Raw genomic sequence first — 10,096 nt, forward strand, 5'->3', positions numbered from 1 at the left:
AGAGATGCCTTACCAAATAAATACAGCTTTGTAGGAGAGAAAATTAAAAGAGTTTCGCATTATAGATGGCTAAACATTGTGGGGAGTCTATGCAAGAGAAAGCTACAAAACAAAGTTCAAACACACCACACATTAGGGAAAAAGGGAGCTCATTTTGGGGCCCTGTAAGAAATTCACTATTTTTTGATTTATTTCTCTCCTACAAGACCTCAAAAATAGTAAAATATGGAAACGTGGTTCAAAACTGTCAGTAAGGACTACAGAACTGTCAATTCAGAAAGGAATAAGATAATCTTTTGTCTGACTAACACGATTTTGCATTAAATATCTCCTTAGATTTTTTTTTGTTTACCAAAGATTCCGCATCTCTTTTGCCGACGTGTGCAGGCCTTTCATAAAGAATCCATCACTGAACTTGGTGATTGCAAGTTTTCAAAATATTCACATGGATACCGCCACACTTCCACGATTCATGTTACAAAATGACTATGAGATTGACAAGCAAACTTCGCAACCTCAGAAGCACAAAAAATGGTCGATACTAGTGAGTCACTATCTCAGAAGAAGCGATTACACCATCTTCACATCGACTTAGAAGAACAATATGCTCCAGCAGAAAAAAGACGAAAGGATACGGTGCTAAATGCTCAACAGTGGGAAAATATGAGAAGAGAAGGGCTTCAACATATTGACTTATGGTGCGATGGAAGCATATATCCAAAATGTCAAGTAAAAAACTCTACACTCTTGTCCCTTTGCAAAATAGGAAGGGTGGTGAAGAAGCAAAGAAATACTCATCTGATGAGAACAATGATGAGAACGCTGGTGGGCCTTTCTATGAAGGCCACTATGATTCCTTGAGTGATGTTAGCTTTCTTGGAGATAATCTTGCAATCATCGTAGAGGAGGATAATAAAGAATATTCACAAATGCAAAGTGGCCTAGGAGTGGATAGTCAAAGCTCAAAATGCTGCATGGGGAAACTATATTTTGAAAGGGTCCTATGTTCTTTAGGGATGCTACTAATATGTGATCCTCTTTTCGTAATCACGGGATGAAGGACATTATGGACTCAATCCATTATCCTCAAAGTCAAACAATCAATTGGAGTAGTCATGCGGATCATGCATTCATGAGGCTTAAGGGGCCAACTGTAGTTGTAGTTGAACTACTCGTTCCATGACAAACTATGAGACAAACTGTGACATGCGACGTGCTTGCCCTAATCACAACTTAATTTGGGTTACCCATCATATGAAGATGTACATCCCTCCCTATGTAGTTGCCCCTTGCCCCATGTTTTATACCTCTCCTTTCCTTTCCCCTACAACCCATCTCTCCCCCTCAGGCCTTACAGCCATGTCTAATGACATTGCTGGTATAGTGCCTCCAATCACACCATATTGCTAGCGTACTGCGACTCGAACCATGCTTTCAGCTATGCTTTGGTAAGGGCACTTGTAGCCATGTCTAAAAGGAGAAGGAGAAGATTAATGTAAGTCTTTGCTATGACGAATGAGGTCGAGGGGCACGCCTACCAAAGCAAAACTAAAAGAGTAGTTGAAGGCACTGTACTATCAATATGGATTAAGAATGGTGAAGTAGATTGGGCACTCTTCCCTAGATCACTGGGGCACAAATAGATTCACGTCTAGTCAGTCTATTTTGGCTTATAATAAGAACTTTTTTACTAGCTTGTAGTAAAAACTTTTTTGCTATCTTGTAATAACATCTTTGATTTTTGTAGTAAGAACTTTTTTCATATTAACATCTTGTTATTTTGTAGTAAGAACTTTTTTAGTTATCTCATTACCAGATCATTTTTATTATCTTATAATAATATATTTTTTGTTCTCTTCTTAGCATTTTGGTAACGTGTCAAACTTGTGATGTGAGTCATTGAATGTGTATTGAATATGAACTTGGACACAGACTTGAATCTTCTTTATAAGAATATTTGATCATATTTTATTAATGCCAGCCATAGGATGGGGTAAACACATCATGCACACGATCCCTTATACTTAAAGTTAAATCATCAATTAGAGCAATAATTACCATTAAGAAAACTCATCAAAGAAGAATCCCATTACCAAAATTGTCACATCAAAATTGTATTTTCTTAAATAACAATCATTGTGCTGGTTGGAGCCACTATGCTAGTATTATGCTGATTAATTTTCATTTGCATCTTATTAAATTGAGGAGATCCACAAAGAGAGAGAGAGAGAGAGAGAGAGAGAGAGAGAGAGAGAGGAAGGGACGGAGGGAGAAGGAGGGAGGGAGGGAGGGAGGGGAGGAGGGGGAGCGGGGGAGCAGGAGAGAGAGAGAGAGAGAGAGAGAGAGAGAGAGAGAGAGAGAGAGGGGGGGTGGGGGGGAGGGAGAGGCAATATTCTTTTGACCATTCTTGAATGCATAGGTTTTCATTGTACTATTTACAATGGCCAGCATGGTGGACGAAATAACAATCACCATGTTGGTTGTAGCCATGCGCTGGTTGTGCTAGGTGCTAATTGCTGCCACTATGTTGGTTTTGAGCACTTTAGTACAAATAATGAAGAAAATGTGAAAGCAATTCATATTAATATAGTAGCATACATTAGGTGTATATCAAACAGTAGTGCACTTACTTGTGTACTAAGATCCATATGAATACAAAATGTTTATGGGATTTGAAGATCCATTTAAGTAAACAGTTTACATGCGACTCAAGTGCAGAATAGGAAACAGATTCCTAGGTAGTCTTATGTGAACTTTATTTGCAGCCTGCACCACATTAATCTTTTCCTTGCAACGTTTACCCGCGATTCAATTGCATTACAGGTAAACAGTTTCATAGTAGCCTTATGGAAACTTTATTTGTAGCCCTCACCACATTGAGCCCTCCAAAACAAGAATGGGCTTGAATGGGGCACTTTGTTTTAGTTGCATGCAAACTGTTGGAAGTGAGCATGCCCTCAAATGTATGCACACAATTGCAATGTAGTATTGGACACCCTCTAAACCATATTAAAGGTTCTGAATTGGTTGCCTTCTTTGGTTTAAGTAGTGCATTTTCAATTGCTTCAATATTCAATGTTCTTAAAATAGTTTGGATATCCTATACACTCCAAGATAGATGCTTCAAAGGTATAATAGCATTTGCAATAGTTTAATGATCTCATTCAAGTTGCTAATTGTGCAATGTTTTGATCTCAAATCCAAGTTCAGAATGTATAGATTAAGTTTGTCAAATTCCATTGTGCAATGCATAAGTTATGAATCAAGCAAGTTACCCATACGAAATATATTCACAAAGAGAGAGAGAGAGAGAGAGAGAGAGAGTTTATAAAGCCATAGTTCTAACCAACTTACAAATCTTAAACAAAGAAAAATAAGTGAAAACACACACTAAGCAACTCTCATCTCTAGTTAAAGCTCTCCTTAAGAGGAACATTAACCATGGCTTACGGTGATAAAATGAAACTAAAAGCAGAAACTGAGGAGCACCCACAAGGCAATTGTCGAATCTTGGGGTGATTGCTGATGGTCACGGCGGGAAGTGATGTAGGCGGGGTAAGTGGAAGGTTGATTGGAAATGTCATAATCCATGCATTGAAACGGCCAAATGGGGTTAGGTTGAAGGACAAGGTAAGCACAAGGTTGGTTTGTGTGAAGGAGTAAGCTTGAGGAACCCTAACAGGCTTTTGAGGCTTGAATTTTGGCCTTCTCTCCCTGTTACCTTCATTTGGGTGTGTGGGCATTTGGGCAGGTTGGAGGTTGGTCTTGCAGGTAAGCAAGCTCACCCTCCTCATTCCACATTCAATTTCTGTGTTGGGTTCTTCCCAATCTCCTTGTTTACTTTTCTTCCATCCTTTTTGCGTTTTGGGTCCTTCCCACTTTTGTTGATCTGTAGAGTTTCCATGTTCAGCTTCCTGGTTGCTCACTCTTCCCTGCCCTGCCCCCTTCCAGGATGAAGCACAACAACGTCGTGCCCAATGGGCACTTCAAAAAGGACTGGCAGTCCTACGTCCGTACCTGGTTCAACCAGCCTGCCCGCAAGAAGCGCAGACGCCTTGGTGAGTCCCTGTCATTGGATCTTGTTTGAAAAGCTCAATCTCTTCGCCTCTTCATTTTGCTGAAAGACTTGTTCTTGTAGCGCGACAGAAGAAGGCTGTTCGTATCTTCCCTCGTCCTACCAGTGGTCCTCTTCGACCTGTCGTTCATTCGCAGACTCTGAAGTATAACATGAAAGTCAGAGCTGGTCGGGGGTTCACTCTTGAGGAGCTTAAGGTCAGTTTTGTCTGGATAACATATATCAAGTTATCATATGTTTTGAGAGTCCAGCATGGCAAATGTAGCAAGCTTTGCGGGTGAAAGGATGCGCACCCAAAAGTAAGTTTGTGTATTTTCGTGGGGGTTTTGAAGTTTGTGGATATTAGGAATCAAGTATCTAAAGAGCTCTCTCTCTCCGGGAGCTTCACCTTTGTACGCTGTTACGGGTCTGGTACTCATGATGGAACGAATATCAAGTTAAGAGCATAGTTATAAATTCGTAGACGGTGCAGCAGAAATCTGCAACTTTGGCCAAATTCACCTATCTACACCCAAAATATAGTCAGTTGCCCTTTATTACGTGCTAGTTAGTCTCAATCAACGAAAGAAATGCGCGAGTTTTTCCTCTTTTTTTATTGCATCTTCCTATATTGCATCATTGTACGTTCAAGCAGTTAATGGTGACATGGTCATATTTTCAGAATTGAAAAAGATATCAATCTTCATGTCATTGAGAAGTAAGAACTTGAAATTTGATTCTTGAAACATATATGATATTACTAATTCTGAAACTTAACAACACTTCAATGTACATTCAAGAGTCAATGGTGACATGGTCATATTTCAGCATTGAAAAAGATATATAAGTTATGAATCATGGATCATGATTCATGTCAATATATCACATGAGTCATGAACTCATGACAAGTTACAAGAGGTTCAATTTTCAAAGTTGAAATGATGCTAATACTGAATAGGTACTCTGGTGTTGTTGAAAATGTGAAAAAAGAGTACATAGCAAAATATGAAGTACTGAAGTAGCCAAGAGTCAAGACTCAAAAAGACTCAAAATATGAAAGTACTACTAACAAGAGTAGCAAAAAGAGTCCTCAGTCAACGGTCATGACTCATGAGTCATCCTCCATATCCTCCTTATCCTCGCTCTTGCTAGCATGGATGACTCCTCAAATGTGTCATCATTTATTGGAGGTGGTGCATCACTGCTACTTGCATTTGCTTGAGGTTGTCTAGCACTGGTACTAGCCCTCTTTTAAGATAGTGTCGCATGAGATGGAGCTGAAATCTCCTCCTATGGCATGGAGTAAGTGTCTCTCTCCTCCTTATGAATGTCTAGAACGTCCTTGGTTTTGTTGATAACAATTCTATCTGGATTGACTTGTTGTGGCTCAAGGGGATTCCCCTTCTGCTCCAGCAATATCAAATTGCATTGACAAAAAACAAGTCTCTCCAATTGTGCAGTGGAGAGCTTGTGAAAGAGAGCCCAAGTATTCCAATTTCTCTCACACAAGCCAGAACTAGTGTCTTGGGACAAAACCTTCATGTGTCTCTGTAATTTACAAAGAAGTGCAAATATTCAATGAAAGAGACATAGAAAGAGTACAATAGAAACAACAAAATATGTTACCAAAGAAGTGCAAATATTCAATGAAAGAGACATAGAAAGAGAACAATAGAAACAACAAAATATGTTACCAAAAGAGACAAGAACCCTACCAATTCTGCGTAAGAAATGCCATACTTCTCCCACGAGGAAACTGGCTTCAGGTGAGTGTCACGAAGCAAAGCAATTGGTTTTCCAAACATGGAGATACTGTTGCGGAACATGAGACGTTGATCCTCGAGTGTCCTCATAAGATTTACATTACCATCCACCATTGCAGTATGCCTGGCTCTCACTTCTCCATAGAGGATGCAATATATGTGCTATGTGGATTGGCCTATGGAACCAATCCCAACGCGTGTTTCATATCTGCTTAATGTCTTGAATCCTACATAAAAGGTAAGAGTTCAAAGGTTAAGGATGCAACACGAGCTTAGCAAGCATTGCAATTTGTGTAATGGAAAATAAATAAATATCATTCAAGCAGCAAGGCAAAATATGCTTGGTTCCTAGTTAGAGAAGAACCTCTTGGGTTGTAAAACAGTGCAAGCCTCCAAGGGTTCCCCAATCTTGTCCATGAACTCATATAGAAGCCCAATGGTGCTACCGTCCATACCTATGAGTTGCAAGATACTATATAGAGCCTTTAGGGCCTTCACCAAGGCCTCTACATCTCGCCACCAATTGTCTTGCAAAACCGCCCGAGCAAATGCAATAGACTTGGGTTCATTCCTATCATCCCATGTATCTAAAATCAATTTTGTTTTTGTTTCTTGGCACCTAGAAGAGGAAAGTGAAATCTGTCAATTGGCCAAGCATCTCGCACATGTCTAGAGCCACACAAATTAGCACTTGTACTTGTCAAATTGTGATTGCAAGATGCAAGCCCCAAATCAATTGCAACTTAATCCAAGGCCATCTTGAGGTCACATTTAAGCATCATTTGATATTGCGATTTGAGAGTTTTTTTCTGGTTGACGTTTTTCATCTTCGTGACACTTTTCTCTTCTTGAATTGATAATTTCACACTAAAGTACTTTCTGATCATTGTAGGATTGATAATCTTGGGCTTTGACACTATTTGGGTCTTCTTGATTGTCAATTTCATTGCTGAACTGAGATCGAGGCTGTGGATCAGTTTCTATTGAGAAATCTAGAGGGATTTTCAGTATTTTTACATGTACCCACTCGTGGGGAGTGACCCTGGCAATGTCTTGAAGGAAGAAGCATGAAGAAAGTATGAGAACTTTGATTTCAGCCTGTTCCAGATGCTGAGTGTTGGGCACTAAACAGAGATTGAGTGAGAGTGAGAGTGAGAGTGAGAGTGAGAGTGTGAGTGTGTGTGTGTGAGAGAGAGAGAGTGTGTGTGTGTGTCATGGCATCCTCAGCCTGTGGCATGATGGACTGCCACGAGGCTGCCCAGTAAGCAAGCAGCCACATCAGCAGCCACGAGGAATGCCGCACAGGCAGCCACGCCAACCGTCTGCCACATGGGCTGTCATGCAAGCAGCAGCCATCTCAGCAGGCCGTACAGAGGACCACATCTGCAGGGCACCACATCAACGATGATGTCAGCATGTCGGCAGCAACATCAGGAGCAGAAGCAGGTCGGTGAACAGGAACAGTCTGGTTGGTGGGCAGAAAGCGGCCTGGTCAGTCAGTTTGAGGCCCAAGGGGGCCTATAAAAGCAGTCCCCTGTCTGCAGGTGTTTTCTACATCTTCACTCCGCGAGGGATTCGCTGGCTGTATAGTCCCCCCCCCTTGGCTGTTAGCCCCAGTTCCAGAGATCCCCTAGGCAGTAAGCTGGGTTTCTCTGGAACAGGCCGGTTTTTTCTTTCAGCCTTCTCTGGCTTTTTTTCCATACTCAGCACCTTCGGGGCTTCTGTCTTGTATGAAAATCTTTCAAGCATTAATAGAAGGTTTCTTTCTTCGAAAATTCAAAAAAAAAAAAAAGTAGCCCCCTTGGCCTTCATTTCTCATCCTTTCTTCGGGTATTCGAGCCTTCAGAGCATCAGTAGCCAGGCTTCCCCGCAGCAGACCAGCAGGGTTCCTCAGCCTCTCCAAGGATCTAGTGAGGATTCACCTCCACTAGTTAGCTTAGTCTTTTCCAGTTTTGCAGTTGAGGGTTTCAACCCCTCCGTACAGTTGCAGTCAGCCCTTTGGGCATTCATACATTTGGTTATATATTCCCCTTTGGAGGTCCACTACTTTCCTCCCCCTCTGATTCTCTCACTCACATCCACCACATCACTTTGTGTATTGAGTGCATCATTCAGCAGTTCGCAGTTAGTATTGAGCGGGAGGGAGAGAGAGAGAGAGAGAGAGAGAGAGAGAGAGTGAGAATAGCCTATCTCCCAATACTCTGCGTGCATGCGTGCATGCATGCGTGTGTGTTTTGGAGAGGTTGCTAAGAGTGCGACATAGCATGTCATGCATTGTGGTGTGTCGTGAGTGGTGTTGTGGAAGACAACAGAAACAAAGAACCTCGAAAGAGTGAAATTTTCAAAATTGGCAACTAGATCAGCTCCCAGGTCAAGTAAAAATTGATTTGGAGGTGCTAAAGCAATAGCAACAGGCTGAAAAACCAATGGAAATTTGCCCTAGAGATGTCTGGTGAATGAAACAAGGCCTAGCACTCAGCAAGAGGCAAGGATTTGGTGCCAATTTTCTGGTCTAGGTTTCAACAGCTTGAAAAATGTAGGAGCAGCCAAGATCTCAACAGCAAGCATGCAAGAATGAAGTTGCAAAAGCTATTCACGCTTGATTAGGTAAGTCCTAGCCCAAAAACTGACAAAAGCTATAAAAAGCAATCTAAAAACAAAATTGCACTTATAAATTGATTAAAATGTATTTTTTTTTTCATTCATTAAAATATTCCTAAATTGAATATCGAGAAATAGCATTAATAATTTAATCAACTGGTTTTTAATTCTCCTTTCTACGATGTCCATAATAAATGCACAATTAGGCCTAGGATATTATATTGTACCGTAGGTTTATTAGGGCCATCAAACTGGAGTGGTGAGCGGTGGAGAGGCTGAGTTGGGAGGGGGGGACTAAGCTGAAGGGGAGGGGAACTGAGCTATGCAAAGGGATAGGGGCTCAGGGAGCAGGTATTGTCTTAAGATTTTATTCTCAATCTACTCTGGAGTGGAAGACTTTTGTTTTGAATTATTTGTGGAAGTTGTCAAGAATCTTTTCATGTGCATATCCTTGTTCATATAATTTCAGGCTGCTGGGATTTCAAAAAAGTTTGCTCCGACAATTGGTATCGCAGTCGATCATCGCAGAAAGAACCGATGCCTTGAAAGCTTGCAAGTAAATGTGCAGAGGCTTAACACGTACAAAGCCAAACTTGTAGTGTTTCCTCGGCGATCCCGCAAGACTAAGGTAAGTTTTCAATCATCTAGAGCTAATGTAAGATGGATACTCTCTCTCTCTCTCTCTCTCTCTCTCTATCTCTCTCTCTCTCTCTTTCTCTCTTTTGCTTTTCTTTTTCTAATTTTCTGCTCGTTTCTTCCTTTTAGCTTTCAAATTTCGGGTAAAGTTTGGTTGCGATTTCAAAGCTTAGTAAGCACTGGGTTGTGCTTACTATTTTTCTTCTTTTTATTTTTCTCATTTACTTGCTCTATATAATTTTATGTTTGTAAGATTGGATGAAGGTATATATGTATGACAATTTTTGTCGAATGCTTGCAGGCTGGTGATGCTAGTCAAGAAGAGTTAGCAAATGCCATGCAAGTACAAGGTACAGTCATCCCTATCTTGAGAGAAAAACCAGCAGTGGAGCTTGTGGCCATAACAGATGACATGAAGGCCAACAAAGGTTACGCTAAACTTAGGTTGGAGAGAATGAATGAGCGCATGGTCGGCATTCGGAAAAAGCGGGCTGCTGAGGCTGACAAAGACGAGAAAAAATAGAGGAATTTTCCAGTTGCATGGCTGCTGGGGATTTTTGTACCTTCAGATGTTATTTAAAAGCTTTGGAACAATTCAGATTCAGTTTCCAAGCTAGCTATTTTGAGGCTTTGCCAAATTCTTAATCGTTTCACTGCAGAGGCTCTTTGTAACTCTTTAATTTGTATTTGAAGGTAAACACGGCAACAAATGCTCATTTGATTGCAATCTTCTACTTGCTGTTGCTTTCCCTGTTTTTGTGCTTTTTGCAAGGGACAAATTCTGAGTTTCCTCTCGAGGGGAAATACTCGGGGAGCAGGAATGGTAAGTGAAAATCGAGCTTACTGGTTGGAAGATATTTTCTTTGTTTTTATTATGTGATGAATTTCAGAGCTTGTAAACTTTAGTAGTAATGGACAACAGCAAAGCGCGGAAGACGGAGGGTTTTGTGCTTGGGACCATTAGTCATAGAATATGTATGTAAATAAGTAGAGCCGTGTTGCTCAAATTGCGGATGCCGGGATTCGTGCTCGGATGGTAAGA

General features: G+C 40.9%; 1 protein-coding gene across 3 annotated transcripts; it reads left to right on the plus strand.

The window, feature by feature from the left end:
* Nucleotides 1-3,648: 3,648 nt before the first annotated feature.
* Nucleotides 3,649-9,879, plus strand: LOC147893254 (large ribosomal subunit protein eL13z-like). 3 transcript variants are annotated; one of them, XM_087385614.1, is made up of 5 exons: nt 3,650-3,771; nt 3,952-4,058; nt 4,139-4,272; nt 8,888-9,046; nt 9,356-9,781. In XM_087385614.1, exons 2-5 carry the CDS (start codon nt 3,953-3,955, stop codon nt 9,575-9,577), a joined length of 621 nt encoding a protein of 206 aa, XP_087241740.1. In that variant the 5' UTR covers nt 3,650-3,771; nt 3,952; the 3' UTR covers nt 9,578-9,781. The 3 variants fall into 3 exon arrangements, with proteins under 3 accessions (XP_087241742.1, XP_087241740.1, XP_087241741.1); XM_087385615.1 differs by having other exon boundaries at nt 3,699-3,817; nt 9,356-9,782; XM_087385616.1 differs by lacking the exon at nt 8,888-9,046 and having other exon boundaries at nt 3,649-3,771; nt 9,356-9,879.
* The last annotated feature ends 217 nt before the right edge of the window (nt 9,880-10,096 follow it).

The sequence above is a fragment of the Dipteris shenzhenensis genome, chromosome 15, assembly GCF_047967505.1.
Source record: "Dipteris shenzhenensis isolate YYH24624 ecotype China chromosome 15, Dip_SZ_1.0, whole genome shotgun sequence".
Lineage (NCBI taxonomy): Eukaryota > Viridiplantae > Streptophyta > Polypodiopsida > Gleicheniales > Dipteridaceae > Dipteris > Dipteris shenzhenensis.